Raw genomic sequence first — 19,018 nt, 5'->3', positions numbered from 1 at the left:
ATGTTCCATCTTTCTTAGGCACTAAAATGATAGGAACAACACAAGGACTAAGGGACTCACGCACATAACCTTTGTCGAGTAGTTCTTGCACTTGTCGCTAAATTTCCTTCGTTTCTTCCAGATTAGTCCTGTATGGCGCACGGTTTGGCAAAGATGCACCAGGAATAAGATCAATTTGGTGCTCAATCCCTCGTATTGGTGGCAGCCCCGCTGGTATCTCACTTGGAAAAACATCCGAAAACTCCTGCAAAATGTTAGCAACAGCAGAGGGCAAAGAATGCTGTATATCGTGAACTGAAATCAAAGCACCCTTGCATACCAAAGCATAGGCAACAGAAGTGGAAGCAACCAATTCATTAATATCAGATTTAGTAGCAAGCAAGCAATGTCCTTTCAATCTTATCTCATCTTTGTTACTACTAACAGATTTGACATTTTTATCGATCTCAGATTTAGTTTTCTTAGCTTTAGCAACATCATCACGCACAATAGCTTCAGGAGACATAGGAAGCAAAACAATTTTCTTATCATGGTGTATGAGAGAATACATATTTGATCTACCATGATGCATACAATCTGTATCAAATTGCCATGGTCTACCTAGCAGAATATGACAAGCTTCCATAGGCACAACATCACACTCAACAACATCATGATATGATCCTAAAGCAAAATGAATTCGTACCAATCTCGTTACCTTAACCTTACCACTATTGTTGAGCCATCGAATGTGATATGGATGTGGGTGCAGTTTGGTTGTAAGTGCAAGCTTCTCTACCATATCGCTGCTAGCTAAGTTGTTGCAGCTACCTCCATCAATCATCAAATGACATGAACGCTCTTTAATGACACACTTTGTTTGGAACAGTGTATGCCACTGATTTTGCTCTACCTTCTCCATTTGTGCACTAAGCACACGCTGCACAATGAGGCTCTCATAATGATCTGCATCCTCTGCACCAATCTGCTCTTCTGTTTGTTCCTCACTTCCTACATGGTCAGCAGCAAGCAAAGCAAGTGTATCTTCATCAAAATCACTAGCAGAGGAATACTCACCATCATCTTTGACGACCATAACACGCTTGCTTGGACAGTCACGCATCACATGTCCATATCCCTTGCACCGGTGACACTGAACGTCTCTTGTTCTACCTGTAGATGCCATGGATGAAGCACTCGCAGCAGGCTTTTGGGTCGTCTTTGCCACTGAATTTGCGGAAGTAGCACGAGGTTTGTTGCCGGATGATGGCATAGGAGCACGTGTAGTTGGAGTAGTAGTCATGTGGGGCTACCATGAATTAGTTTTCCCTATAGAAATATTATTCTTGGCACAGGCACGTCTCCCCTGCACTTCCCTTTCAGCTTTACAAGCAAGATGAAACAAACGGGTTACGTTAGTGTATTCTTTATACGCAAGGATGTCCTAAATTTCACGATTTAACCCACCCAAAAATCTTGCCATAGCAGGTTCCTCATCCTCATCTAAATTACAATGCAACATACCCATTTGCAATTCTTGATAATATTCTTCTACACTTTTAGCACCCTGTCTCAGTTGTTGCAATTTATTTAACAAATCATGTGCATAGTAAGAAGGAACAAATCTGGTCCTCATGATTCATTTCAAAGCATTCCAAGTTCGTGGTATGTTATTAGGATTTTTCTTGCCATATTCTATCCACCAAACAGTAGGAAAATCAGTAAATTCACTAGTAGCAGCCCTAACACGTGTATTCTCAGGAAATTCGTGACATGCAAACTTTTGATCCCAAGTAATGTATGCATCAGGATCATATTTACCATCAAAAGGAGGTATCTTAAATTTTATCTTACTAAAAGCATCATTATTATTGGGTACCTCACGTCGGCGGTGACCACCCATACCTCTACGATTATGGCATAGGCGACGCCGGTCACGAGTGTCATGAGCATCATGTTCAGTATCAGCAGTATAATCATCATCATAATTATCTTCGAGTCGCTCTTCATCCTTGTTGTCTTCATTATGCTGCTCTTTGTCTTTCGTGTGGAAGTCATCAAAATGCTTCAGAAGAGCAGCAAGGCTTCTGTCCATACGGGCAACAGATGCCTCCAATCCTGTAAGCTTGGTGGTGGAGGCAAGTTGGGTGGCCTCCAATTACCCAATCTTGTCATTGGTCACCTGTAAATCTTGATCAAGTCCTTCTGTATGTAGCTGCACTTGCCTTGTAAAATTTTGAATGATGCCCTTGGTGCGAGGAGATTGTGGCCTCTTGTTAACATCCTCTGATCCTGACATGGTTTAAAAGACAAGGGCAACAAGAAAACAGGTGAAGAAATAAAAGCCCTACAGCTATTAGGATGTAGCTACTGCAAGGCGCTCACTCTCAACCTGTTACAAAAGCTCTTACCAATTCTTACCTTGCTCAACAGGAGGGAACGGCAACCAACAAGTCTGCAACCATGGAATGAAGTGTATCAGTGCCGCAACAACAATACCTGTCAAGCTGTAGTCGAAATATGTGGAGCTGTAGGTGGGTTGAAGCAAGAAAGTACTAGCACCACGTTAGTCACAAAAGCAAGCTGAATAATCGTTCAACGGTGGTACTATGCTGGTCCTAGCCTAGACCATGCTAGAGGCGCGAGCCTGGGCACAAAGGATGTCACAACACACCACCAGAAACAATGGAGAAACACAACGGACAACCCCCTTTTTTTCCTGTTTTTTTTTCTTTTTCTCTTTTTTTTTCTTTTTTTTCTTTTTCTCTTTTTTTCAGGGGATCCTCAAAACTGATTATATAAACAAAAAGACTTCACAGGAGTCACACACCACACAAACTTTTTCCGAAGGACAGGGGTATTCCGGTAAAAAAAGACGTGGAGAGTTTGAGTCACACACCACTCTCTCTCTCTCTCTCTCTAGAGTAAAACCGAGCCAAAACATATATGCAGGACGTGGAGAGTTTGAGTATAAGTTAGGCTACTGCTGCACAAAGATGTACTCAGATTCGGACTCACAATAGCAACTAGGCAGCTGTCAATTCGGACTAAAAACCGGTTCCAACTCGAACTCAACACCACGTGGGATTTGGTCTCAAACTCAGATTCCTATTCGGTCTTGAACACAAGGATGTATTCGGATTCAGCCAACAGAAGGTTTATATGTGAGCACACGGCTGTGACTAGAACGGGACAAGAACTCAAAACTCTAAAGGACAAAAACTAAGACCAGCAACTCAACACAACCGATGTAGCCGACGACTCAACAAGCCCTAACTACGCAGTGCTAGCAAAGGCTCAAAGGGTTTATAAGATCACGGGTAAAACTAATCTACTATATTTTTTTTGGCTTTTCTGGACTATAGGAAAAATTAGAACAACGAAGGATTGGAAGACTCTCACCGATAAACGTTGCTCTGATTACCAACTAATATGATCCCGCTAGGGTTTGTTCCCGATCTTTCGATGAGAGGTGTGGGATAACTTGATTAATGGGTGGAGACGACGTTCATGGCCCGACTACAGCCTTCCAAGCTGCGCCTTAGCAACCGATACACCACCTCCAATGGCTACCGTGATCTTGTGGAGCACGTCACCCGACCACTAGGGCACTCGTCCTGCAAGCAATCGAAGAACTAGCAAGAACAAGTATAGCAAGTACTGAATTACTAGATGTAGATGAAAGTTTCAAACTCAATCTCAATTAAGGTGGGGTTCCGAAGATAAGAAGACGGGCGGCTGATCCAGCACGCGTGCTTACAAGCAAGTAGCGAGAGCTAAACTTAATCTAAACAAAACCTGACTATTCTTGGTGGCGGCTAAGGAGTATATGAAGGTGGAAGGATGACCACCAGGGTGTTGGGGTTGTTCTCCAACCCTAGGACGCGTCCCTAATGGACCCAACTTGATACACGGCCCATTGGACCAAACTAAGGTGACGCAACACCTTTGGACAGACAAGCTCTCAGTCATAATTTAGTCATTGCGGCCACCTCAAAACAGATATTGACTTGATTCTAGATCCATATGAAAATAGACTTCATAAGGATTCCATGAAGTACTTGAACGCCCCAATCCGAGTCCGTATGCGACCGTGGTGACCATCACAAGTTGGAGCTGTCCTGGAGTCCAAATTCAGCCTCCGTGAATCCTTGTCCCTTTCGGTTTTCTCCCTGGTTCCTAACCAAAACAAGAGTGCACGCATCTCCATGGTCTAAATATGATGGACAGGAACTCAAGAGTGAACTTACTTGATGATTAATGTGACGAGCACGGGCGCGAGTAATAGGACCAGAAACGGGTACTCGTGTCGACGTGGATGTATCGTTGGTGTTGATGTCCTCATCAGGGTCACTCACTCCAACCCGTGAACGAAAGGTGGGGAGGCCTTGGGCACCTCTCAAAAATTGCTCTACTAAGGGAGAAGGTTTTGGTCTCAAATCCTTTAGTAGAGAGGTTGTAAACGGTAAGAAAATGCTATTCCACACTTTTTTTTGAAGTTTTAATGGTTGGTTAGTGAGTAATTAGAGTTTTGCTTTTCTCTCTCTTCTATGGCGCTTAAGCTACTTATGAAGCAAATTAGACCCAAGTTTTGAATGTACTAGGGTAAATTAGGGAGGGGAGCAAGATCATACCCTTATTTGGTCCATGCTTCTTGATTTTAGTGAACAATTACTTAGTTTTATGGATGTTTCATGTGCATGTAGATCTAGATCTAGGGTTTGGTTTTTTTATTAATTTTGGCTTTGTAAATTTGTGTTTGATGAAATTAGACTAGGGTTTGCATGAAAGATATTGGGTAAAATATAATTGTTGCTAATTGTTGTCTTAGAAATTGTTTATTGTAATCAACAAATATGTATTTTAATTATTTATGGATAAATGGGCCATTAATTAATTTTCTTCTACCATGGTGTGTTTGTATGTTTCATGTAATTATATTTGATTTATATTCATATATATCTGAAGTATATACAATTATTCTCAAGTAATTATTACTTTGATTCATTTTTATATATATCTGAATAAGTAGTCCTTTATATTTGTTTTGTTGTTGTTGTAAAAGATGGAGTACAGGAACTCTTGGATGTATGGTTCGTTAAGGTTCAAGGCAGGTTTCCGTGAAGAGGTGGATAAATTTATTGAGGCCGCAAAGAAGCATGCAACGACATTGATAGAGAATAAGGATACAATTATTTGTCCCTGTAAAGATTGCAAGAACCGTACGGCATGGACATATGTGACTATCATCAGATCACATTTGATTATGCGAGGATTTGTTGAGGACTATACAGTGTGGATTCATCATGGTGAAACAGTTATTGTTAACGACGAGGATGAGGAGGAATACGATGATGAAACCATAGAATCCCTGTCCCAATATTTAGCAGAGCTTGATGCATGAATGGATTTGGAGTTTGGCAATGAACAAGGTGATGATGCTGGTGGTTGGGATGGTAACGACGAAGGTGGTGCCAATAATGATGGTGGAGCACGTGTCGGGGATAAAGATGATTTGGAGGACATGATTCGAGCCCTTGGACCAGAGATTTTACTAAATAGCCCGAAAGGTCTAGAAAATTTGGAAAGGGTGACAAAAGCATCGAAGGAGACTATGTATGGTGTTGAAAAGGGTTGTCCGACATATTGGACATCGCTATGTTTTGTGCTTGAGCTACTCATCCTAAAGGCTAAGTACGGCTGGTCAGACTATAGTTTCAATGATCTATTGCATCTCCTATCATGGGTGCTGCCACAACCAAACTCAGTTCCTACCAACACATACCAAGCAAAGAAGGTCATAAGTCCATTGACAATGGGGGTTGAAAAAATCCATGCATGCCCCAACCATTGTATACTTTTTCATGGCGAAATGTTCAAGTCACTGGATAAATGTCCCCGGTGTGGGGCCAGCAGGTACAAGAACAATGACCTTTACGGTGGGGACGAAGCCTCCATGGGGAAAAAGAGGAATAAGAAGGGTACAAAAAGGTGGTACAAGAATCTCAGACCCCAGAGGACACTCCATCAGGCAACGATGCAAAGCAGAGAATAATTCCTGCCTTGGTAATGTGGTACCTGCCAGTGACCAACCGCTTGAGACGTATCTTCCTAAACCCTAAAGAAGCCGCACTCATGACATGGTGGGATGATGAGCGCAAGGTGGATGATGATAAGATTGCACACCCAGTTGATTGTAGTCAGTGGCAAAGGTTCGATGAGAAGCATAAAGAATTCAGTGATGACCCAAGGAATGTACGGTTTGGCTTGAGCACTGATGGAATGAATCCCTTCAATGAGAGGATGAGCGGCCACAACACTTGGCCAGTGATCTTGACCATGTACAACATCCCAATGTGGTTGTGTCAGAAGAGAAAGTACCTTCTCCTCACTATTCTTATTTCTGGCCCTAAACAACCAGACATTGATATAGACGTGTTCCTTGAGCCTTTGATGCAAGAAATGGAGAGGCTATGGAGGCATGGGGAGCCGATGTACGATGCGTTCTGAAAGGAGGACTTCATATGTAGAGCAATAATATTTGTTACTACCAATGATTACCCTAGTGATCTTGACCATGTACAACATCCCAACGTGGTTGTGTCAGAAGAGAAAGTACCTTCTCCTCACTATTCTTATTTTTGGCTCTAAACAACCAGACATTGATATAGATATGTTCCTCGAGCCTTTGATGCAAGAAATGGAGAGGCTATGGAGGCATGGGGAGCCGATGTACGATGCGTTCCGAAAGGAGGACTTCATATGTAGAGGAATAATATTTGTTACTACCAATGATTACCCCACGTTGTTTGCTTTGTCCGAACAGATCAAAGGGAAGACGGGATGCTTGGTTTGCTTGGATGGTACTACATGGGTGTACCTGGATGCATCCAAGAAGATAGTTTACCTAAGGAACCGACGCTTTTTAAAGACAAGTCACAAGTACCATAGCAAATTATTGTTTAGATTTTATGACAACACCCTAGAGATTGAACCCCCTCTGGAGAGATGTCATAACAGAGAACACGTGTATAGAATGGTGAAAAACATTCATGTCATCTATGGAAAGAAGAATCTAGATGGGACGAACAGAGATAGAAGCACACCTCCTGTCGAAGGCATACCTTTCAAGAAACAATCGATCTTCTTTTAGTATCTGCCTTATTGGCCAGACTTGGAGGTTCCCTATGCCATTGATGCTATGCACGTGCAGAAGAATGTCTTTGAGAGTCTCATTGCTACCTTGATGGACATAGGCAAGTCAAAGGATGGTCTAAAAGCACGGAAAGACATGGTGCAGCTAAACGTGATGCCACAGCTTCACCCGGTACCTCAGGCTAATGGAAAATACACTCTGCCCGCGGCGTGCTTCAACCTAACACCAGACGAGAAGAGAGCTATATGTACTTTCCTGAGGGGGGTCAAAGTCCCCACTGGATTTTTAGCAAATGTGAAGAAGCTAGTGTCGATGAAGGACTTGTCAATAACACACTGCAAGGCTCACGATTGTCATGTGATGCTGACAGTGTTTCTACCTATTGCAATCAGGGCTATAAAGCCAGAGTTCTTGAAAATGGCCATCACTCGCATGTGCTACTTCTTTTCGAAGATTTCACAGAAGACGATTGGCAAGCAAGAGCTGAGTGACCTACATGAATTTGTGGTGGAGACACAAAACCAACTAGAGATGTGTTTACCTCCTGCTTTTTTAATATAATGCCACATCTCATGATTCACATGGTTCATCAGATACAGGAGATGGGCCCTTGCTTCTTGCATGAAATGTGGTCCTACGAGCGGTTCATGTCGGTTCTATGTCGATACATGCTTAATCGAGCATATCTAGAGGGCTCCATTATAGAGGGTTACAATACTGAAGAAGTCGTCGAGTGTTGTCAAGAGTACCTAAAAGTTACAGAAAGGGATTGGTAAACCCGATTCTCGTCACAAGGGTAGGCTGGCTGGGAAGGGCACTAGTGGTAGAAAAGTGTTCATCGACCATGATTACAAAGAGGTGAGTCGGGCACATTACAGTGTATTGCAGAGTACACAACTGATGCAACCATACATTAATGAACACTTGGCTATCATTATTGCAGAGAGAAATGGTCATTCGGATGATTGGGTCATAAAACAGCATAAGCAACAACTAACTACATGGTTGAAGGACCAAAACATACCACCTAAAGAAACCATAGACTCTATTACCATCAGTAGGTTGGCAGAGGGGCCATCGAGACAAGTGATATCTTGGAATGCTTATGACATCAATGGGTATACGTACTATACCCACACAAAGGATAGTAAATATGTGAACCAAAACAACGACGTTCGAATAGAGGCTCTCAATGGATTGGGGCGAAAGATCCAATACTTTGACATCATTGAAGAGATATGGGAACTTGACTATGGAAGGGATATAACGGTGGCCCTATTTTGATGCTGCTGGATCAAACAACACCAACTGAACGAGATCGGATTGAGAGTCCTGGACCTCGAGAATCTAGGCTACCAAAATGACCCTTGGGTGCTCGCTTCACATGTCGCACAAGTTTTCTATATGTCTGACCCACAAAGTAACCTCCCCCCGAAGAAGACAAAGCACGTGGTTGCCTTCGGAAAACAACGCATTATCAGAGTTGATGGCGTGGATGATGTTGAAGCTTACAATAACTACAATGAGATGTCTCTATTCATAGACTTTCCTAAGAAGATCAGTATTGTGAAAAAGAACCTACCCAAAGACATATTGCTATGGGAACGAAAAGGTGTCAAGGGGAAAGTCGTTATAGCAGGCTAGCTAGTTGTTGAACATGGAGTGTTTGTGTAAGTGTGTGTTTGTAAGACTTCATTTATGCATGCGTGTGAGACTATATATTTATGTATGTGTGTAAGACTATATATTTATGTATGTGTGTGAGACTACATTTATGCATATGTACTACCCTGTGCAACATCCAGATGAATCTATTTCAACATCCACTTTATTACTACTAAAACTTTATGAAATCACTTAACACTTTATGAAATGAAGAAATGACCAAAATAAAAGTAGGAGATAGTGATGTGTTCAACAACTTTTATATTAATCACCGTTACAGCTGAAATCATTTAGTGGTTGAAAATCAGGTTTTGAAGCTATCATTTTCTAAAATTCAAAATTTGAACTGTTCAAATTTTATCAAATAAAAAGGTGACCAAAATAAAAGTTGTAGATAGTGATATGTTCAACAACTTTTATATTCATCACCTTTACAACTGAAATCATTTAGGGGTTGAAAATCAGGTTTCAAGCTGTCATTTTCTAAAATTCAAATTTTGAATTGTTCAAAATTAGTGACAAAGATAGATGACTAGACTAAAATGATAGAGCATGATTTTAGAAAATTTTAGGAAAAAATACTATCACATTTGGAGTTAGTATGAGAAAGAAAAACTAGTTACAAGTTTTAGCCACAGATTAAAAAGAGAAATCACACTTGTTCATCATTGATCATCATGAACAGTTGTGATTTTTCTTTTTAATCTCTGGTAAAATTTGTAACTAGTCTTTCTCCCTCGTACTAGCTCCAAATGTGATGATTTTTTTCCTAAAATTTTCTAAAATCATGCCCTATCAAGTTACTGTGTTGATTTGGTCATTCTTTTCATTTGACAAAGTTTGAGCAATTTAAATTTTCAAATTTAAAAAATGACAAGTTCTAACAAGATTTTCAACCATTAAAAGATTTCAGCTGAAAAAGTGATAAATATCAAAGTTGTATAACTCATCAAGATCTACAGCTTTTATTTTGGTTATTTTTCATCTGACAAAGTGATAGTAAACATTATTCACAAATCAATATGTCTCTCGTATAGTTCATGAAACTATGAGTCATATGTGAATTTGTGAACAATATTTACTAATATTTTGGCACATGAAGAAGTAACCAAAAAAAAAGTTGTAGATAGTGATGAGTTCAACAACTTTTATGTTCACGACTTTTATTGTTGAAATCATTTAAGGTTTCGAAATCTTGTTTGAAGTTGCCATTTATTAAAATTCAAAATTTGAACTATCCAAATTTGGTCAAATGAAAATATTATCAAAATAAAAGTTGTACATATTGATGAGTTCTACAACTTTGGTATTCATGAGTTTTTCAGCTGAAATCATTTACTCTTTCAAAATATTGTTTCAAGTTGAAATTGTTTGAATTTTAAATTTTGAATCGTTTAAACAAAGTCACATGACAAGATGACCAAAATAAAAGTTGTATATGTTGATGAGTTACACAACTTTTATGTTTACAATATTTTCATTTTAGGTCATTTAATGTCCTAAAATTGTAGTCAAAGTTTTAAAATTCAAATTTTTAAAATTCAAATTATAGTCACATGACAAGATTGAGTTATGTTTATAACTTTTATGACTACAATTGTTTTTATATATATTTGTGCATATATAGAATAATACAAAATATTATATACATTTACTTTGTATTTTTGTGATTTCAAAAATACAGAATTAATAATTTAATAAAATAGAAATGCATTTATAGGGACGGCTAGATCAGGAACCGCCCCTAAAAATGCATTTGTAGGGGCGGCTGGATCAGGAACCACCCCTAGAAATGCATTTTTAGGGTCGGCTGGTTCAGGAACCGCCCCTACAAATCGTCCTGAGTATAAAAACAAGGGCGCATGGGTGAAAATGTGTTGGGCGCTCTCTTCTTCCTCCCGACGTCATCAGGCTGCCCAAGTCACCCTTGTCCTCCTCGGCGGTGGCCGGCCCTCCGCATGGCGGCAGCCACCCTTGTCCTCCTCTTCCTTCTCCTCCTCCTCCTCCTGGTCCTCCACCACTCCCCTTTCTCCACGCGACGTAAGGCAGCGGGTCGCAGCGGCACGAATGACAGCCTAGGGTGTGGTGCGCGGTGTCCTCCTCACCTCCTTGCCGGTCGCCGCCCTCCACCTCCGCCTGGTGCGCCATACACCTCCTCGTTCCCTCATCTACGACCAGGTGGCAGCGGTGGGTCGTGGGTTTAGGTGTGGGCACGGGTGCAGGCATGACCAGGTGGCAGGCGGCGGCGGTGGCGGCGGTGGCCGGGTGGGTGTGGGCGGCCTCCTTCTATGACCTCACGCACCGAACACGCGCGCTCGTCTAGCCGTGGGTCACACGCCGGGTGCATGCCAAGACGGCTCACGCTTGATACAGGTATGTCCTCCGTCTCATCCTTGGTCTCATCCCCTCCTCTATCCCCTTCTCCTCAGCCCGTTTCCCTTGTTAGGGTTTGATGATGATTGATTGAGCCGCCAGCCCCGTGGATATGTGTTGATGATGATTGATCTTTTTACTTGCATGGGCTAGTCTTAGATGCTTATTGCTAGATTGTTCTATCTGCATTGTTCGCATAATATTTTTCTTAGAGCAATAGGGATTGTAGGTACGCAGATCCATATCTGTTCTTTAGGCTGACACAACATTCGTATAACTCTCTCATCAATGTTGCAGATGATTTGAGCATACATTGTACTAGGTTGTCTGTTCTTAGGTTATTACCTTAAGCACTTCTTATGCCGACATTACAGTAGCTCTGATGTTGAAACATCACCAACTTGGACAGCCGGATGGCAGCGTCATTTGCCGACAAGTTACAAGTTACGATGACTTCCACAGTGGATCGTCCCAAAAGTTGGAGCCCCTCCACTTTCACGTACCCCAAAAGGATCCAGAGCGAGAGCGGCCACATCACTCGCATTTACATGCCAAAAACACGCTCAATCGCTGCCACCAAACCAAAACGGCACCTAGGCCCCAACAAACCGACACATAGTTACGCTGCTGGTGGAGTGCACGCCCAGGACGATCCACTGTGGAAGTCGTCATAACTTGTAACATGTCGTAACACATAGTTCTCTACTCTAGGTACCTCAAGTTCAAATGCTTTCTCATTGACCTGCTCTAGTAGCTTAGTGTGAGACTGGAAAATCATTGCAACAGTTTAATATGTACCAATTCAGAGACAAAGTAATTGAAAACTAATTGACTGTAGATAATATACCGGTGTATGTTCTAACTGGTCAAGCTTCCCCTTAATCTGCCTTTCTAAATGTGCTATCTACTGCTGCTTGACCTTAATCTCATCACAGACCTTTTTCATTTCCATCTTCAAATGTATACAGTTTATGGTTTTCATTTCCATTCTTCCATGACACTAATATAAAGTTAGGAAAAATATTGCTTCTGTTGTTTGACACTTTTCAATATGATTTCTAAGTTAGGCCAAAATCGGCCTTGCTGCCTTGTTATTTTTGTGTAGGATGTTTCTATTGGTAATTTTGGGTGAAATTTTTACAGTAGCCTATTTGGAGCATGTAGTATGAACTGTAATTTTTATAGATTAAACTGTGTAGTTTTTATACATGTTCATTATTCCACTTAAATAACTAAATAAATTAAGAAAGACATTAAAGAAATGAATTGGTGGTGAACACCTTACTTTCTGGTGATCTTATATCATGTGTGAACTTTTGATGCACTTGGTTTGGTCAGAAATCATGTTTGGCACATAAGTAAATATTTAATTTTAGCATTTTTATAATTCTGGATAGTTTCTAGCACTTGATGAATTAGGCTTTGATAATGGTGTTTGCTGGGAATCATGTGAATACCAAAGTTGTAGTTAACTTACTAAACTAGCTTGTGTTAAAATTTGGTGGTATTTGACCAAGTAGTTTAGGAGATATGGCTGTTCTCAGTTTGAGTCCAGTTTTGGTTGCTCTCTGTCTTGTGAAGACAGATTTATGTTGTTAAGTTTTTTCGACCTGGTAAATTTTGGAATCATGCCTTAAGGTCTGAAAATGAATTTTAGGCAATTTCATAAGCTTTCCAAATTGTCATGTTGCATATCATTTGGATTTGTAAATCTCCAGTTATGGTCAGTTTACTATGCTGCTGTTGCTCTCTTACCCATGCTATTGCTCTCTTACTACTGCTACTACTCTGTACTATACTTCATTCCTCTCTTTTGCTTGCTTTGTTGTGCAGCTACTACTACCTAACTAATACTACTCTGCTTTCCTATATTTACTACTATGCTATGTACCTAATTAGGAGACCATACCTAATTAGTATGAACTGTAATTTTTTAGATTAAACTGTGCAGTTTTCATTTATGTTTATTATTTCACTTAAATAACTAAATAAATTAAGAAAGACATTAAAAGAAATGAATTAGTGGTAAACACCTTACTTTTTGGTGATCTTATATCATGTGTGAACTTGTGATGCACTTGGTTTGGTCAGAAATCATGTTTGGCACATAAGTGAATATTTAATTTTAGCATTTTTATAATTCTGGATAGTTTCTAGCACCTGGTGAATTAGACTTTGATAATGGTATTTGCTGGGAATCATGTGAATACCAAAGTTGTAGATAACTTACTAAACTAGCTTGTGTTAAATTTTGGTGGCATTTGGCAAAGTAATTTAGGAGATATGGCTGTTCTCAGTTTGATTCCAGTTTTGGCTGCTCTCTATCTTGTGAAGATAGATTTCTGTTGTTAAGTGATTTCGACCTGGTAAAAGTTGGAATCAAACCTTGAGGTCTGAAAAATAATTTTAGGCAATTTCATAAGCTTTCCAAATTGTCTTGTTGCATGTCATTTGGATTTGTAAATCTCCAGTTATGGTCAGTTTACTATGCTGCTGTTGCTCTCTTACCCATGCTACTGCTCTCTTACTACTGCTACTACTCTGTACTATACTTCATTCCTCTCTAGGGATGAAAATGGTATGGATATTTTCTGACCGTATTCGAAACCGAATCCGTTTAGAGGGGTTGAGATCTGTCCGTATCCGAGTCCGGATATCCAACATCCGATACCGTATCCGTATCCGAATACTCAAATCGCATATTTATGATGTCGATATCCAATCGTATCCTATCCGACATAGTTGACACTATCCGTATTCGAATCCGAATCCGGACAGAAATATGAAAACAAATGTAATATCGGTGATATCCGTCCATATCCGATCCGTTTTCGTCCCTATTCCTCTCTTTTGCTTGCTTTGCTGTGCAGCTACTACTACCTAACTACTACTACTCTGCTTTCCTATATTTACTACTCTGTTATGTACCTAATTAGGAGACCATAACTAATTAGTATGAACTGTAATTTTTGTAGATTAAACTGTGCAATTTTCATATATGTTCATTATTCCACTTAAATAACTAAATAAATTAAGAAAGGCATTAAAAGAAATGAATTGGTGGTGAACATCTTACTTTCTGGTGATCTTATATCATGTGTGAACTTGTGATGCACTTGGTTTGGTCAGAAATCATATTTGGCACATAAGTGAATATTTAATTTTAGCATTTTTATAATTCTGGATAGTTTCTAGCACTTGGTGAATTAGGCTTTGATAATGATGTTTGCTGGGAATCATGTGATTACCAAAGTTGTAGTTAACTTACTAAACTAGCTTGTGTTAAAATATGGTGGCATTTGGCCAAGTAGTTTAGGAGATATGGCTGTTCTCAGTTTGAGTCTAGTTTTGGCTGCTCTGTGTCTTGTGAAGATAGATTTCTGTTGTTAAGTGATTTCGACCTGGTAAATTTTGGAATCATGCCTTAAGGTCTGAAAATGAATTTTAGGCAATTTCATAAACTTTCCAAATTGTCTTGTTGCATATCATTTGGATTTGTAAATCTCCAGTTATGGTCAGTTTACTATGCTGCTGTTGCTGTCTTACTACTGCTACTACTCTGTACTATACTCCATTCCTCTCTTTTGCTTGCTTTGCTATGCACCTAACTACTACTACTCTGTTTTCCTATATTTACTACTCTGCTATGAGTTGTCTTTTTTTTAGTTTGGGGGAGGACCTAGTAGTCCTGGGCCAACTAAGAATGCAATCTGAGATTTTTCTGGAACCTTCCTCCCTCTCTCTCTCTCTCTCATATGATGAATAATGTGACTTGAAATCTGAGGCAAAGGGCTTTCGTGCTACTGCTCTATTCTCTCTTTCTAGTTCTACTCCTACTACTTGTTGGTGCTCTCTTCTCTCTTCTCTCTTCTCTCTTCTCTGCTGCTGACCATAGTAGCAGTGTGCTCTCCTCTCTTATCTGTTGCTGACCATATATGCAGCCCCTCTCTATTTTTTGACAAACAACAGCTTTGTCGGTGATGATATGCAGATCTACTCTCTTCTACTTAACTACTACTACTCCTCCTCCTCCTACCATTACTCCTACTAGTACTCCTCCTGCTCCTACTACTACTCCTTCTCTGTTTTTTTGCTTATATACTGCTGGTGTGTAGTGGCTGCTGCTACTCCTCCTCCTCCTCCTCCTACCACTACTCCTACTACTCCTCCTCCTACTACTCCTCCTCTTACTACTCCTACTCCTACTACTCCTCCTACTACTCCTACTACTAGGTGGGCTTATGCATGGGCCAATAGCCCAAACTGTGGCTGCTGCTACTACTACTACTCTCCTCCTACCACTACTCCTACTCCTCTTCCTCCTCCAACTACTCCTCCTCTTACTACTCCTACTACTCCTCCTCCTCCTACTCCTACTACTAGGTGGGCTTATGCATGGGCCAATAGCCCAAACTGTGGCTGCTACTTACTACTTACTACTCTATGTCTGTTAAGCAACATTTTGACTACTTTTGCCATCAGCTACTGCTCTATGTTTGTTAAGCAGTTGTTGCTTTTTTGGCAACTCTCCCCTCTCCTCTCCTCTCCTTTGTTTTGCCGATGATGAAATTGTCTAAGTCCGTACATTATATGGAATATGAGCTGATGATCAAGAACTTATGAGGAACTTGGCATCATTAGCAGCCGCCCCTACATTACCTTCTCCTCTCTTCTCTGTTATGATGCCTTGATGCTCCAAGTTCAAGATCAGATGATGATTGATATGTTTCTGAGGCCTCTACTACTCGTTTTTTTATATATTGTTGTTTTATAGGACTACTTTGGTTTATAGACCTTTTTTATTTCTTATACCTTCTTGCGTACCTAAAGCACACTCTCTTGCATCTACTAGAACAAAGCACGAAATAATGTCATGGACACCAGACAGTGTAGGCCAATGCCTCGAGTATGATGAGCAGCCAACCTATGAGGAGCAAGCACTAGAGGACTAGCTTACTCAGGAGCATTTCGATAATGAGTTAGAAGAGGATCTAGAAGTGATGTTTACTTAGGAGCAGTGTGATGAGGAGGAAGGGGGGAGCAGAAGGAAGAGCAGGAGAGGCTGATGAAGGCGAAGAAGAAGAGGATGATGATGATGACTCAGAAGAGGGATATGTAAGTCCCGAGGATCCTTTCCCACGTGAAGCCTGAAGGAGGCCAACGGAGGAAGATTGGACAAGGATTTTGACCCGAACAAGGAGGTAGGGAAAAAGCCTTAGCTTGTAAATTTTGCTAAAGCTTTGGTTGTGTTACCTCTGCTAACACTTTGACTTGTTGTATATATAGGTCCCTCTTGAAACTTGGAATAGACGACGTCGACATCTCGCTGGACAAGACAGAGTAGAGGAAAGGAGAGCAGAGGCAACAGCCACAGACACGGATCATGATGCCTCTGCTCCACAACCTCAAGACACAACCATGACTACCAAGCCTAAGAGGAAATGAGGGGATAGAAAAGGAAATCTATATCTAGATAAGGCATGCTATGTGACAACGGAGGTCGGGCCAGCAGGAGAGATCCTTGAGCCGAAGGAATTAAGAGGATGATTCCCTAATGCGATCGGGGCCCTTGTAAGAGATAAATTGAACCCAGCAATTCCTAACTAGAAAGAGGTACCAGAGAACAAAAAAATGAACTATGGGATAGGCAGCTGAAGCTCAATTTTAGATTTCCGGAGGGTAAGCATGAACTGGTAAAAAATGCTTTCAGGATGATGGGAGAGTCATTTCGACGTTGGAGGTCGGAGCTCAACATGAAGTATATACAAAAGGGGTTAACTCCCTTCAACGAGTTCAGCAAAATAACTCCTAGTCAATGGGAGGAGCTCGTGGCTCAAAAGACTTCACCGGAGGCATTGGAGCTCAGTGCCCATAACACCGAGCTGGCGATGAGGAACAAACACCACCATCATCTAGGCCCCAGTGGCAACTATGCCAAGGAAGAGCAATTTAGGAAGATGGACGAAGAGGCCGCAGCTGCTGGGAATATTGATGTGATGAATTTGAAGGTACGCTTAAGGAATTGGATTTATGCGAGGAGTACAGAATCATGCGGCGGTAATCTTAAGTTTGATAAGCTGGAGACCCAAGAGGCAGTATCAAGGATACTGAAATATGCTGAAGACAAGAGGAAGGGCTCATTCAATCCTTCCAGAGAGAGGGACGAGCTTAGCCTTGGCTTGGGAAATAAGGAGCACACAGGCCACACCAGGGGGCTAGGGAAAAGGATGACCTAGAAGCAAGGATTCAAAGAGGATAGGCACATGTACAAGAAACATGGCAGAGACCGGGAGACTAATCTTGAGCTCCAAGTGAAGGCTCTAGTTGCAAAGGCACTGGAGGAGCAAGGACTGTCTATAGAGCCACGGATGTTGGTGACACCGCTAGGAGAACTGGCATTAGTTGGCAGCCCTCCAAAAGTTCCTAGCAGCCAAGGTTCCACTATAGCCACAACCCCGTCGATCGTATACAGGAACCAACTAGTTGAACCTTGGTGTTTCTCAGCGGCCGGCAGAACACTGTGATAGAGGTGGCAATGGGTGTGGCACATCCTCTTGGTGGCTTACACCACAATAATAAGATACCGCCGGACTACACTAGGGTCGAGGTGCATAGCGTGAAGCCAGAGTTCATGCAGTGGAGGATAGACTACGCAACTCCTGAGGGGCTGGTGTTACTCAGAGACGTTATTGGGCAGTTCATCCTCTAGCACAAATGGGACATTATATTGACTCCTTCTTCGCTGCACCCCCCTCTCCAAAATTTGGAGCGAGTTATTGAGGTCGGGGAGATATTTTCACCATCTCGTGATCACCACATTCCTGAGATGCCATATTCTTCCTTGTCTCCTAGCGAGCATGTGCCTGATGAGATGCCACAACCTTCTCCAGCTCGTATCGAGCAAGTGCATGATGAGATGCCACAGTCTTCTCAACAAGCACAGCCGATACATGAATAATGAGTGCCTCTTGAAGAAGGTGATGCACAAGAAGATGAGGACATGCCTGAATGGGAACTTTGAGCTATAGCCCAAACAAATTTTAATTACCCTAAACTATGGAAACTGAATGCCAAAGAGCTAGCTACTACAAAGACTCTTCGGGAGAAAGAGCACATCCGTACGGTGAAACTAAGGGAAGAGTCCCTTAAGGTTGCAGCATACATTGCCCTGGCTTTCAAAATTCTCCAACAGCACTATACTATATGGCTATCATACAACTTCGAGTAAGTTCAACTCTATACTTAAAGCTTTGTTCGATATATTTTATTCGATGCAAAAGAGCTTATCTAGTTCTATGATTAAATCCATGCATCAACAACTGGATTTGTATAGCCGTCGATGTTGGGAGGAGCATGGCATGTGTCTTTGATTCAATAGATAGGGACCCGGTGATATACAAAGACTTCATATCGATTCTCAAGATGTATACATATCGACAATCCTCATTAGCTTATATGTTTGTATACATACTTGTAACGTTCACTTTTGGATACTAACAAGTTGTATTTGCTAAAATAATTTGAAATAGGGCATTTAGGTTTTATGTCACTACACATCACGAAAGGCATGATCCAGCAAGGAAGGAAAAGCTAGCGATAAAAACACTATGTGCGGTAAGTGTAACTTACTTCTTCAGTACTCCATTACATGGCTGTTAAAAGCATTACTTAACATTTTCATATGCAAAACACACAGTGCCCCAAGCAGAAGCCTAGGAGTGTACATTGTGGATACTATATATGTTCTATGATGAGTAACACCGGTGCCTATAGAAGACACCCCTTAAGGGTAAGTTTGAACCTCTTCACCCGTAGTCTAAAAACTTCATACATGGTATGAAATAC

At 41.1% G+C, this 19,018-nt stretch overlaps 1 protein-coding gene across 1 annotated transcript; it reads right to left on the bottom strand.

The window, feature by feature from the left end:
- Nucleotides 1-218: 218 nt before the first annotated feature.
- Nucleotides 219-1,165, bottom strand: LOC136503267 (uncharacterized). Its single transcript, XM_066498400.1, has 2 exons — nucleotides 601-1,165; nucleotides 219-244 (listed from the first exon to the last, which is right to left on the bottom strand). The coding sequence occupies exons 1-2, from the start codon at nucleotides 1,163-1,165 to the stop codon at nucleotides 219-221; spliced, it is 591 nt and encodes a 196-aa protein (XP_066354497.1).
- Between the last annotated feature and the right edge of the window lie 17,853 nt (nucleotides 1,166-19,018).

Source organism: Miscanthus floridulus, chromosome 14 (genome assembly GCF_019320115.1).
Source record: "Miscanthus floridulus cultivar M001 chromosome 14, ASM1932011v1, whole genome shotgun sequence".
NCBI classification, from domain to species: domain Eukaryota; kingdom Viridiplantae; phylum Streptophyta; class Magnoliopsida; order Poales; family Poaceae; genus Miscanthus; species Miscanthus floridulus.
The sequence above is the reverse complement of the archived record's forward strand: the minus strand, read 5'-3'. Positions and strand labels throughout refer to the sequence as shown.